Below are 13,261 nucleotides of genomic sequence, written 5' to 3' on the forward strand. Positions count from 1 at the left end.
CCAAGGAGTCATAGCTGTGGCCTGAGGTCAGGACTGGGCGCGCCCTGGGGACATCAGAGCATGAGAGCCATCCCGGGCGGCCCCCTGTCCTCCGTGGCAGCCCTAAGCTCTCCCAAGCCTTGGGCTCCAGGAGAAGGGGCCCAAAAGCCAGGTCATCTGGGAGGGCTTCCGAGCAGAGGGGCAGGGGAGCAGCAGAGGATGGGGCCCGGGCAGGCCAGAGAGCAGATGCACATCTGGAGAGCAGATGCCAAGGCCTCTGGCTCCTGGCAGTTGGTGCGGTAACTAGGCAGAGGGCTAATTAGGGAGGCCCAGGTGTTCCTTAAAACCTCCCTGACTGTGCGGGAGGGACGCTCAGACAGGACAGACCTCCGTACGTGGGACAGGTCAGCACAGGGCCCTTTGTGCCCTGGCCGCCTTCTCTTCCCGAGTCAGGGCTGAGGCCCCGTTGCTGACCCAGGGCTTTCTCAGACTGTGGAGACGCAGGGCAGAGGGCAGAGCGGGAGACGGTACGCAGCCCTGCAGGGGCCCTGGCCAGGTAGGGGAAGGGCTGCCAGCTGGGCTGGGCGCCTCCTCCTCTGGCGGAGCTGGCGACAGGTAGGAGGGACAGGGAGCGTGGGTTATTACAACGTGCTTGGGCTACCTTGGCGGGACTCGGGATGGATGATGCTCTGACCTTCCCATCAGGAAGCTCGGTGGATCGCTGGCTTCCCTGTCTTCTCAGCCCTGATCCCTCGCTCATCCCCGCTCCCCCAGCATGAGGCGGGGGTGGGGGGGCGGTGCAGGAGATCAGCCAGGGAGCTGGTTGCCAGGCGACAGTTGCCTGAGCAACCCCATCCTCTCCATCTCCATGTGCTCAGGGCCGCTCCTCAGAAGACTTGAGAGTCTCGCCCTCTGTACCAGCCAAGCCGAGGGTAGGGAGGGTGGAGGACCAGAGAGGCAGTGGCGGTTGGAGGGGAGATGCCATCCGGGTGGACGAGCAGCGGGGAGACGGCGGGCGCCGGCGCCGTAGCAGGAGATGGAAGTTAGGCCAGGGAGGATTCCTCACAGGGTCAGGAAGATGGACAGGCCTCACTTCCTTCCAGCTGCTTCCGAGCACCTCTCACGGGGTGGAGGGTGGGACGGGGGCGAGTGGTCCAGCCTCGGAAGCTTCACTGTCATGGGGAGCCAGGCAGCGAGTAGAAGCACAGAGCCGAGGTGATGGGCAGCCACGTAAGCGCCGGAGCAGGAAGGGCAGCACCCTGAGGGGAGACCGCTGGGGGGCAGAGGAGTGCGCTGCGCTCGTAAGAATGCCTCGTCCGAGGGTCCCGAGGGTCCCGAGAGCTGAGAGGAGCTCTCTCCCAACTTGGAGGGCGACGTGGAGTTGGCCATGAGCTGAGAGAGGTCGCGCCTCAGCCAGAGTCTGCTCCTGAGCAGGAGGGGGGAGGCGGGGAGGGCGGGTGGATGCCACACAGAGGGGCACCCAGTGACCGCATACACGCCCGGACGGGGCTTTCCAGGGCCGACTGGCCAGAGAATCCCACGGCAAAGTCCTCCTTAGCCGCCCGGCCCTCAGCGTGCCCTCCCCACCTCCCCTGCCACGCCGGGCCACTTCCGCTCTAGGGAGCACAGCCTTGTGGTGCACTGGGAGGCAGGGTGTGGAGGCGCATTCCTGGTTCCCCCCAGGTCCCCGGACTCCCCGCCTGCCCTCCCCATAGCTACAGTGTGAGGCTGGACATTGGGGCCCACTGGGCTGGGCTGGGGGCTTCCTAATTACAGGGGTCCTGTCATCAAACATGCAGGGACGCCTCTGCCCAGGTTCGTGGGAGGAGGTGAGAGCCCGCCTCCCTGGACCCCACAGCAGGGTCCGGCAGGTGCTCGGCGGGAGGGGGCATGGACTCGTGAAGAGGCTTTAAAGCGCGCTGGGGCTGTGCCTGCTCCCCAACACCACCCAGCGGAGGTGTCCCCCCCTGGCCAGCGAGGTCCCTGAGAACTGTGAGCCAGCAAGAGGCGTCCCGACCCCCACCCTCTATCCCTGGCATCCCAGGCTCCTGGACCGCTGGGCCTCATGGGGCGACAGGCAGACCGAGGCAGGGTCCCCACCTGGTGTCCGCTGGCCCCGGCTGCCCATGGCCTCCTCGCGGACTTCAGTGTGTTCTCTTTGTGTCGAAAGGGGGACGAGGCTGGGGAGCGCCACTGAGACTGGGCTCGGGTTCCAGACGTGGCCCGTTCCTCTAGAGCAGAGTCGGCACACTGGCCCCTGCCCGTCCGTGCGAGCCCGGCCTCACTCGGGATGGCCTCCGTCGTCCACGTGTGTTTGCAGCTGCTGTCCTGCAGCGACAGAGTTGACCAGCTACAACAGAGGCCGTATGGCCCACAGAGCCTGAAATATTTATCATTTGGCTTTTATGAAAAAAAGTCAGCCTTTACCCAGGGCCGGTTTTGTTTGTTTGAAATACAGAACCTTTCTTCATGCCGACCCGTATTTACTGAGGAAAGCGGGCGGGTACCCACATCCTCCTGGTCGAGGAGGGTCCTGGAGCCAGTGGATCTGCTCTTGCTGTGTTCTGGAGCCAGGGCACAGACGCCTCTGACAGGCACCAGGGCACCGCATGCCGCCGCAAATTTTCATGGGCGCTGCACAGCCTCGAACTGCCCTGAGCCGCAAGCCACGATTCTAGCCAGGAGGAGCCGCCAGCTTGCGTCACTCGGGGTCCATGGAGGGCTAGCGGCCCTAAGCCCTTAGGAAGCCAGTGTCACGCCGGATCTAGTTTGAGGGCCAGAGCAGCCTGTGGGCTGGGCTGGGACCCCAAGAGGTGCGGCTGCAAGCCACCATGTCCTCATTTTGAGGATGGGGCTCAGCCACGGCCAGCCTGTGTCAGGGCTGCTGTGGGCCTGGCCGTGATGCCCGAGGAGTGGGGCTGACCGTCCTCTCCTGACCCCCGCCAGGAGGCTGTGTGGGAGGCATCCTGCAGACCATGAACTGAGCGCTGGCCCCAGACCGCTCATGAGCACAGCGTGAGGCGTGCCAAGACCACCGCCCAGCGATCCCCTCCGCTTTCTAGCACTGAGGACCCCCAGAGAAGATGGGGAGGAAAAAGATTCAGATCCAGCGAATCACCGATGAGCGGAACCGACAGGTGAGGACAACCTGGAGGTGTACGGGTTGGAGCAGGGCAGGGAGCCGGCCTCTGCGCCCCCTCCTTGTAGCCACTCCGGGAGGGCTTCCTGGAGGAAGGGGGCTCGAGGCTATTACGGAAGGGGAAAGGCTGCGTTGGGAGAAGGGGACCCCACCTCCTTGTGTCCCAGGACTTCTGCTGCCACTAGGCAGACCTGCGCCCCTGCACACGAGCCACATGCAGCCTGAGGCCACACCCGGGTAACCCCCCCTTTCCAGAGATGAATCTTTCTCTTTTCCAACCCCGGGCGGAGAGGGGGCGCCCATCCATTCTCCTTCCCAGACCTTGTTATGGCCCCAGCACAGAGACCTGGAGGTCCATCCACTTGAATGCTCCGCCCCCAGTGCGCCTGCTGTGGGCTCTGAGCGGCCACGTGTGGGCAGAGGGCCGCTGGCCTGTGCCGTCACCCTGAGGTGGGGGCTCCGGGCGGGCCTCGGCGCAGCCAGAGCCGGCTGCTCACGGACGCGTCCCGGCAGGTGACGTTCACCAAGCGGAAGTTCGGGCTGATGAAGAAGGCCTACGAGCTGAGCGTGCTGTGCGACTGCGAGATCGCCCTCATCATCTTCAACCACTCCAACAAGCTGTTCCAGTACGCCAGCACCGACATGGACAAGGTGCTGCTCAAGTACACGGAGTACAACGAGCCCCACGAGAGCCGCACCAACGCCGACATCATCGAGGTGCGGCGCGCGCACCTGCCCCGGCCCCCGCGCGCACACGACGCGCGCACGCTCACCTTTCCCCGCCCCGCCCGCCCGCACCTGCGCACACCTGCCCCAGCCCCACGTGCCCGCGTACGGCGTCGCGCGGACCCCAGCAGCGAATGGCCGCGGGGTGCGCTGCCCACCCAGGCCCCTGTCGGGCTCTCTTCCCATCGGTCAGGCGTGCGGGCGTGCCCGCTCTGTCTGTCCTCGGGGTGGGTCTGTCTGTCCTGCCGGCCCCTTTCCGCATCCTTCGATCTGCTCCTGCATCTGCCTTTTGCTTGCTTTGTCTCCCTCTTCATTTCCATCTGTCTTGTTGTCTCTGTCCCTCTCTGGGTCCCTGTGGCTCTATGTTCTGTTTCAGAGAGCTGCTGCTGTGAACTCTGAGGGACCTGGGCTTTGGGACCCAGCGCGGGCCTTTACTGGCCACGTGGCCTTGGCAGATGGGTTAGCCCCCCCGCCCCAATCTGGAAGGGTGCTGTGGGCAGTGAATGAGACGCCCCTCTGCTCCTGACGCTGAGGCGTGCATGCCTTGGCTGTGAGCACATGCCATGGAGGGGGTGCGGGAGGCACAGGCTGCCTTCCTGGAGTGAGACTTCAACTCACATTTGGAAGAAATTCCCTTTTTATGTTAGAGAAAACAGATTTACTCGACTAGAATGTAAACTTTGCATTCATTTTAAAGACAAAACGAGTGTGAGGATGTTTTGCACATGTACAGGGTAGCTTTGGGGTCCACTCCAGACCCAGCAAGTGTGTTCCCAGACCGTGTGGCCACGTGTGAGAAGCTCTGGCCTTGGGCGAGGCCAGCACATAGGTGGTCCATAGCGGGGACTCAGCGAACCCGTTGGCCTTTTTTCCTCTCGTCCCCACCTCATCTCTATTCCTCTGTCCCCCATCCTCTTCTAAGCAGAGCCCAGATTTGAGCTGGGCAAAGCCAGCCCTGGCTACCTTCTCTTGGGGCACCCTCCCCTCAGGAACCCCCCTGTCTGTCCCCGTGGAAACGTGTCACTGCGCCAAGGCCATGGCCTGAGCTGTGTCCCCTCCCACATGACCCCCACCTGCCACGCCCCTGCCCACGGGGTTCTGCACTGTGCCCCGGGCGGGGGTGGCACCAGGGGGTTGCGGGGACCCCGGAGGCGGAGGCGGGGTGCTGGTGTCTCGAGGGGAGGCGGCGGGCAGGCTCGCTGACGGCGGTGCGGTTGCAGACCCTCAGGAAGAAGGGCTTCAACGGCTGCGACAGCCCGGAGCCCGACGGGGAGGACTCGCTGGAGCAGAGCCCGCTGCTGGAGGACAGGTGCCGGCGGGCCAGCGAGGAGCTGGACGGGCTCTTCCGGCGCTACGGGGTGAGCCTCACGCTCTGTCCGCCCGCCCCAGGCGCTGCACAAGAAGCACAGGGAGTGTGAGAGCCCCGAGGTGGACGAGGCGTTCGCCCTGACCCCCCAGACGGAGGAGAAGTATAGAAAGATAGACGAGGAGTTTGATAAGATGATGCAGAGCTATAGACTGGCCGTGAGTAGTGCGTGCCTGGAGCCCCGTGCTGCATGGTGTGGCTTCGCCCGGCCCGCGGCTGCCTCTGCCGGCTGCTCTGCTCCTAGCGAGCTGGGGCCGTCGGTGACTCCCGAGGAACCGCTGATGTTGGTCGCGGGGGACCAGTGCCCCGGCCGCGACTCGCCAGGTGGAGCGCCACCCCCTCCCCCCCCGGCAAGGAGTCACAGGCGACGTGTGAGGCCCTTAGTGGCAGGGCCGTGGCGAACATGCTTGTCCGGGTCTTTTTGGGGCCAGGCCCCAGGCCTGCTGAGACACCCCCGGGCTCGGGCATTCAGGCCTGTGGTTGGGGACAGGGACTGCTTCAGGGGAAGGCAGCGAGGTGGGGCAGGCGCCTGTGTGGGGGCCTCGGGTGGTTGGGTGGCCTGGCGTCCTGACCCGCAGCGCAGGCCCCGCCTGCTGTGTGTGTGTCTGGTCATACGTGGGGCCGCTAACCGCTCCCCGCGTGTCCCGCCTGGCTGAGGACTAACCCACCTCCACGAGCGGTTCCGGCGGTCCCTGGTCCTTTTGCAGTGGGCAGAGTCTTGTCCTGTTCTCCGGCCCAGAGCCGGACCCCACAGCACGCCCAGCAGCGTCCGTCCTCGGTGGGGAGGGCCTGAGCTGCTGGCCCGTGGACGCGCAGCTCAGCGCTAGAAGAACCTTCGGCTGCCTTCTTGGGCAACAAGGGTCCAAGGTAAGGGGTCACCCCAGCCTGACCCTGCCTCTTCATTCTCTGTCCAGTCAGCTGTCCCGGCCCCCAACTTCGCCATGCCCGTGACGGTGCCCGTGTCCAACCAGAGCTCACTGCAGTTCAGCAACCCCAGCGGCTCCCTGGTCACCCCCTCCCTGGTGACGTCATCCCTCACGGACCCACGGCTCCTGTCTCCCCAGCAGCCAGCACTGCAGAGGAACAGCGTGTCCCCCGGCCTGCCCCAGCGGCCAGCCAGCGCAGGTGAGTGGCGGTGGGGGGGCGGGGACTTGCAGCCCGTTTCTCCCTGGGGCGCCCCCTTCCCCTGCACACCCCCCTCATTTTTATGGCTCCTCGGGGGAGGGACCGGGGCCCCGCTACCCATGTAGTCCCCACGGCCCGCTCTGGAGGGGCGTCCTGTTAGCTCACGTGGCTGTCTGTCCTCCAGGGGCCATGCTCGGGGGAGACCTCAGCAGTGCGAATGGAGCCTGCCCCAGCCCTGTGGGTGAGTGCGCAGGCCCGTGGCGGGGGGCTCTGCCTGCGCGGGGGGCTGGGCTGCGGGACCAGGAAGGACCGAGACAAGCAGAGAGGAAGACCCCGGGGCTTGAGCTGGGGGCTGAGTCTGGGGGCTTCTGAGCCCCGAGACCTCGTGTCTGCAGCGGTGACCGGTGACGTGCGGGCCCTTGGGCCCCGCTGAGCACGAGGGCAGGCCGACCTCTCCGGTCAAGGAGGAGGCCAGGCTCCCCTGCTGAGCGGGGCATCTGGTGGGGGTCTGGTGGGTGCAGGTGTGTCTGGCACCACCGACGGACCGCAGGCACAGACCGTCGCGCACACACACATGCACACACACGCGCACACACGCAGACGTTCCCGAACCCTGGATGAGTGTTTGTGAGCGCACATCTATAAGCCACAGAAGAGAGGCTGCTCCCCCCACCCCTCCCCACAGCTGACAGCCCCTCCTGCTCTGTGCCGTTGTCCGGTTGGTGACTGTGACTTCGAATGTCACCGTTGACGTCACCCTGACATTCCTGCCATTCCCAGAGTGACCCGGGAACTGGGATGGAGGCAGCCACACTCAGGCAGCAGAGCAAGGTGACATTCCGGCTGTGGTCACCCACACACCTCTGGGCATTAGGGTCCCCCAGCTCAGCACCGGGCACCCTAGCCGCTTCTTGGCACTAACTGTGTCCGGGTCGGGAGACGGGAGGTAGGTGAATGCTCTCCCTCTCCAAGGAGAGGGCCAGAGACACGCCTGAGGCCGCAAGGTGGTGGCGCCACAGCCGTCCAGCCCAGCACGTGGGCCATGGCTGGCCCCCAGCCCGGCCCCCAGCCCCCTGGACCAGTCATCACACCTCCGCCAACCAGACCTCAAGTTTTCTCTTTTGTAAAGTGTCCCGTCCGTCTGGGGGTCGGCGTGTGAAAGCCCCACGCGGGTTGTGGACGCGGGGCAAACGGAAAGGCAGTCAGTCCGGCTGTGGTGCTGGCTGGGCTATCGAGCCCCTGGCGCCAGGACCCCCACCCCGCCCAGCGAGTGGCTCATCTTCCCCAGAGCTGCAGGCATCTTGTCACGTGCTCATCCAAGTCACAGCGTCCCCAGCTCATGGTGAAGGGAACCATGAGTGGTTCATTCGCCGCAGTGACTGGGACCCTGCCTGAGGTCCAAGCCCCAGGCTTCCCCCTTTTTCCAACCTGGGTCATCGTGTGCCCAGTCGGGGGCAGAAGGTGCTGGACTTCCCGTCCATGGTGACCAAGAAGAGGAAAGGCGGGGAGAGGCCTGTCTCCACGAGCCTCTCGGCTCCCGCGATTCCGTTTCTCGTGCCCGCCCCTGCCCGCCCCGCACACGTGGCTCATGGCAGGGGGCGAACCCACTGATTCGGGAGCCGGGGGTCCCAGGGGAAACCAGAGAGCTCCTACCCACTCAGGCTTCTAGAGGCGCTGGGCGACAGGCACCTTGGCCCCGGGGGCAGCGAGCAAGGCTGGGCTGGGGCCACGCTTGACTCCCGTGCCCGCCTCTCTCCTCCTCCAGGGAACGGCTATGTCAGTGCCCGGGCCTCCCCTGGCCTGCTCCCCGTGGCCAATGGCAACAGTTTAAACAAGGTCGTCCCTGCCAAGTCTCCGCCCCCACCCACCCACGGCGCCCAGCTCGGAGCCCCCAGCCGCAAGCCCGACCTGAGGGTCATCACGTCCCAGGGAGGAAAGGGGTTAATGCACCACTTGGTGAGTGGGGGTCCGGGCAGGGGCCTGGGAGTGGGAGAGCGGGCGGTTACGACTTCTCAGAAGGCGGAAGGCAGAAGTACCAGCCTCGGGGACGGGAGGTGGGAGAGGAGGCTCTGGCCGGGAGGGTGGGAGCCGGGCCCGAAGTCCCCCCGGGGCGCGGGGAGCAGCGCTGTGCTTCAGGCTGCGGAGGCGTGTGGGGTGGCCGGGGGCAGGGGTGCAGGGCCGGAGGCCGGACCCTGAACCGTCCCTCGGTTTTATTTTTGCTCTCAGACTGAGGACCATTTAGACCTGGTAAGTGAGGTGGTGAGACGTTTGCTGTGGCTTTGTGTTTGGGGCGGCCCGCGGCCCCGCGGCCCCCGCGGAGTTTGTGTGTGTCCTTGTCACTTCGCCCGCGTGCATCGCATGTGCTGTTCATTTGGTTGTTTGCCAGGAGCTGTGCTCAGATACCGAGGTGGATGGGTGAGGCTGAGGGGTCGGACGTGCATGTGTGTGTGCACGTGTGTACACGGGTGTCTCTGTGACGTCGCGTTCGTACAGACACACCGCCCCCCGCACGTGTGCGAGGGGGTAGGCCAGCACCAGGCCCTGTCTGGGGCGGGCCCCAGGGAGCTTGGATCAGGCGCCTGGGCCTGAGGCTGGCCTGCACCTGTTCTCCGGGTCCCACCGACCCAGGGACCCAGGGACCCAGGGCAGGCCCCGTGGGAGCGAACCGGCCGGACGGGAAGAGCCGTCTCCAGGACGGGCCGCGACGTCCCTGCACGGGGACGCGCTCTGGGCCAGCCCCGCCACGGCGCGCAGGCGCCCACGGCCCACCACCCCCTCTCGCTCTCAAAGCCCAGCCGGGAGCGGGCAGGGGCGCCTCCCCCCACCTCCCGACGGGAGGCCAGAGAGGCTGGAAAAGGCAGGCAGGCTTTGGCGGCCGGCACGGCGGCTGTCTCGGCCCCAGCGTGGAGCTGGAATAAACAAGTGAGTCAGCGGCAGATGGAGCTGGCAGCCCACACACGTGTGTGCAGACACGCAGGCACACGCGTCCCCTCGCAGATGCCAGCTCGCCTCCAGCGGGCAGGCGCCGCGGCGTGCCCCGCAGTGTGCCGGCCGAGGAGGGCCGGGCGGACGCGGCCTGTCCCTTCTGCTCGGAGCAGGGGCCGCGGGGCCGGTGCACGTGCCCACCTCTCCGCGTGTCTGCAGGTGTGACCGGGCGTGCGTGACCTGTTTCCGTGGGTCTCGGTGTCCGTGTGACCGCACCAGCACATGCTCGTGTGTCTCGGGACCTCCGTGCCGAACACCCCACTGGGCCTCGGGACTCAGGGCCCCCGCCAGGCCTTAGAGTGGGAGGCCAGGACCGAGCAGCGCCCCCGTCCCCCTGACCGCCAGTTTTCTCCCACAGAACAACGCCCAGCGCCTCGGGGTCTCCCAGTCCACGCACTCACTCACCACGCCAGTGGTCTCCGTGGCAACGCCGAGCTTACTCAGCCAGGGGCTCCCCTTCTCCTCCATGCCCACTGCCTACAACACAGGTGAGAGCGTTCGGGGGCCTCGGCGCAGGGGAGGGGCCCGAGAGGGGGACACCCTAGTCTGAGGAAGGCCATCGATTGGGGGAGCCCCCACTTAATCCAGGTTGCCACGTTTAGCCAATAGGAACGTGGAACGCCCAGTTAAATTTGAACTTCAGGAGAAACAGCGAATGATTTTTTAGCGTAAGACATACCTGTGCCTGAAGAGTATTGATTATTTTGTCTGAAATTCAGATTTAACGGAGTATCCCTTATTTTTAATACTGGACTTAATGGAGAAGGGGGTCCGCATCTTAGGGAGCCCCCTGTCAGGACCAGCCAGGCCAGAGGTGGGCTAAGCCACGGCTCAGGCCACCGGGGCTGGGGAGGGGAGAGGGGACACGGTCCACTGAGCGAGGCTTCCTGTGGGGGAAAGGGGCAGAGGCTGAGCAGGCAGGGGCTGCCCAGGTTCCTGGCAGTCAGGGTTTCCGGGGTGTGGGTCTGGGTGGCACGGTGATGAGGGGGAGGAGGGGCGAGACCGAGGAAGGTCAGGAGACGGGGCTGAAGGTGGCGTCACTTGAGACCCGGGAGCAGTGTCCAGGTAGAATTCAGAAAGGACACCCAGTCCCCGGCCATCCTGGCCTGTGTCACCCACTCAAGCCCTCCTGGGAACAGTCTGTGACACTGCCAGCCGCCCTCACCTGTGCTCCCAGCTGCCGTGTCAGGAGGGACTGCCCAAGGGGAAATGCCTGGTCACCTTGTTTCAGAGCCCGTACGAGGCCGGGCTGCCTGGTCCGTTGCCACCAAGGAGACCTCTGCCACTCCCCAGGCTTCCCACCTGGGAACGGCTTGTGTCAGGGCTGTTTGTGATGACGTCAGAGGAAGCAGACCCTTCCATTCTCCCTGCCCCCTAAGCCCCCGTCCCAGAGCCGCACCGCGAATAGGGCCCGGACCCCAGCACAGATGCCGCAGAGTCCCCGCTCCTCCCAGTCCACGTGGGAGACCCCGGGCCGGCCCTGTACGAAGCCCCGGGGACTGCCTCATGTCGAGGGGCCCGGCGCTGGCCTGTGTCTGTGCCCAGCGTCCATACAGTCCCTTGTCCCTGCGTGCGCTCCCACGCATGCACCCAATCCTGGGCCGTTACATCCTTGAGCAGCTTCAGAGGGGACTGCTTCAGGTGGCCGGGCTCATCTGTCAGAGTGGTGGGCGGACAGGAGGCCTCCGAGGCCAGCCCGGCCCTGCCGGCTCCCGGGGCGGGCGTGGGGCTGGGCGGGGGTGCTGGGCAGACCACTTCTCAGGAGCTGCTGTTTTGGGGACGCCGTGGTGGTGGCTTTCTGCCGTCTTCTTGGGTTCTCTGCCACCCGGTGAAGCAGGAGGGAGGTCAGTGGGTGTCAGCGGGCCAGCCTGCAGAGTCCTTTTGTCAGCGCGATGGGAGTGGACTCTGCCCCGGAGCCTGCTGGGAAGTGAGTGGCCCTCCTCAAGTCCCCTCGGCCGCGGGGGGCTCCGGGGCGTCCGGCATGCAGCAGATGCTTGCAGGTGGCACTGGGTGTGTAAACAGCATCCCAGCAAGCATGTTGTTGTTCGGTTGTTCACTGTTTACAGTCCTTGGCCCCAGTTCAAGTTCCGGCTGGGGGTGACCTGGCCGTGACAGTGTCTTGGGTAAGGGACAGGCCCGGCCCCTTGTTGACACTGGCTGCAGAGGTCTGCTGTGGTCGCTGGGAGTGCTGGGTGGCCTGCAGGCGGCTCCGCCTGCTTGGATGGCTCCGGGCCCCTGGTGGACAGGCTGGTGCGTGCTGGGGAGGCGTGGGCTGGGGTGGAGTCGGGGCCTACACCGTGGGGGACCGGGCTGGCACGGTGCTGCCTGGGCTGGCTTCCGCGGTCGGCACCGAGTATGGGAAGGAGTCGCTCCTGGCGCCTGTGTGCCCCGCTCCGCTTTTCACATGGGAGCCTCCCGGAGCTCCCGGTGAACGCCACGATGCCAGAGGTGAGCCCGGGCCTTCCCTGGGGGCGACTTTCCGGCAGCGAGGCGCCCGGGGTCGCGTCTCAGCTCTGCCAGGGGCTCCCTCTGTGACCTGGGGCGCGTGCCTCAAACTCGAGGCTGCGGTTGCCTCGCCTATAAATTAACGTTGATAACCAGTAAGTCATTTGAGTAATTACTGTGAGCTGGCCTGTTTTGCACGCGTCATGCGTGCGAAGTCGCTCTGTCCTCACGAGAGCTGTGTGACCAGGCGGAGTCGTTGCTGCCAGCTCCTAGTGAGTAAGGAGCTTGGCCAGTCACGTGCCCCGTGAGTGGCAGGCGCCAGGAGGCCCGACCGTGCTGGTGCCCACCACCTCACAGTAGCGATGCGTGGACGGCACAGGCAAGGCTGGGGCCGACGACCCCCCGAGTGACAGCACGGAGCTGCTAGCACAGGGCGGCTCCCGCCCTCCCCCTCCCCGTCTGACCTGTCCCAAACAGGACACACCATGAAACAGCAGCGCCGTGCGCATTGTGAAACAGCTCCTGGGGGTTGGTTCTGTGACCCTGCAAACATGACTTTGTTCACTGCGACAGAAGTCTCAGGAAATGACGAGCGCCACCTCGTGGGGAGGGGGCCAGCACCGCGGCCGTGTGCTGCGCGGCTGTCCCCTCGCAGGCCCTCCGTGCAGTGGGTGCGGCTGCTCCGCGTGGCGGTTGGCGGTCTGCCGAGGCCGGGGTGGGGGATGAGTGGCCGGGGCGGGGGGGAGCGCAGTGTCAGCGACGTGCTCGGCCAGATCTCACCTTCCCTACTGTCCTCCCCACTCTCCGTTCTTAAAACCGACGTCGTAGAAGTGACGTCTACACATGGTAAAAAAAAAAGTCGCACGGTAGTTTAAAGATCAGCTTTTCATTCTGTTAGAAATGGCACCTCGTGGTGGTTGCCGTTTGCCTTTCTCGAGCCGGGGTTGCCACCCTCGGGGGCTGGCCGGGGCCGTGTGGTTGTGCTATCTACCTGTCCGTCATCCACAGCCCCTCCTGTGCCCTACCCCGCCCCACGCCCCAGCCTGCATCCTCCCCTGCTGAGGCGCGCCCTCCCTTTGCCCCCCTCGCCACAGATTACCAGTTGACCAGTGCGGAGCTGTCCTCCTTGCCAGCCTTCAGCTCGCCTGGGGGGCTGTCACTAGGCAACGTCACCGCCTGGCAGCAGCCGCCACAGCCCCAGCAGCCCCCCCAGCCGCAGCCCCCGCAGCCCCAGCCGCCCCAGCCCCAGCCGCAGCCGCCGCAGCAGCCGCAGCCCCACCTGGTCCCCGTGTCCCTCAGCAACCTCCTGTGAGTCCTGGGGCCCCACGCACGGGCTTGGTGGGCTGAGTGGAGGGGCGGGAAGGGGAGGGCCCGCTGGGAGCATCAGTGGACAGCCCTTGAGGCTCCGAGGGGCAGCCCCGGCCCCTCCCAAAGCCAGCCCGGGTGGGGGGCGGCGGGCGCCCCGCAGAGGTGACATGGCACAGGACCACTGATGT

At 65.8% G+C, this 13,261-nt stretch overlaps 1 protein-coding gene across 4 annotated transcripts in view; it reads left to right on the forward strand.

The window, feature by feature from the left end:
• The window catches only part of MEF2D (myocyte enhancer factor 2D), a 37,777-nt gene that overhangs the window by 11,672 nt on the left and 12,844 nt on the right, over positions 1–13,261 (forward strand). For 2 of the 4 annotated variants that reach the window (XM_039849835.1, XM_039849834.1), the window contains exons 2-10: positions 2,926–3,116; positions 3,632–3,835; positions 5,065–5,202; positions 6,125–6,335; positions 6,520–6,576; positions 8,101–8,291; positions 8,562–8,582; positions 9,679–9,808; positions 12,860–13,073. In XM_039849835.1, the coding sequence (XP_039705769.1) occupies positions 3,063–3,116; positions 3,632–3,835; positions 5,065–5,202; positions 6,125–6,335; positions 6,520–6,576; positions 8,101–8,291; positions 8,562–8,582; positions 9,679–9,808; positions 12,860–13,073 (1,220 nt within the window). In that variant the 5' untranslated portion in view covers positions 2,926–3,062. Of the gene's footprint in view, positions 1–2,925; positions 3,117–3,631; positions 3,836–5,064; positions 5,203–6,124; positions 6,336–6,519; positions 6,577–8,100; positions 8,292–8,561; positions 8,583–9,678; positions 9,809–12,859; positions 13,093–13,261 lie in introns of those variants that run through there. The other 2 variants (XM_039849837.1, XM_039849836.1) reach the window with 2 other exon arrangements.

The sequence above is a fragment of the Pteropus medius genome, unplaced genomic scaffold, assembly GCF_902729225.1.
Source record: "Pteropus medius unplaced genomic scaffold, Ma_sr-lr_union100, whole genome shotgun sequence".
NCBI classification, from domain to species: Eukaryota; Metazoa; Chordata; class Mammalia; order Chiroptera; family Pteropodidae; genus Pteropus; species Pteropus medius.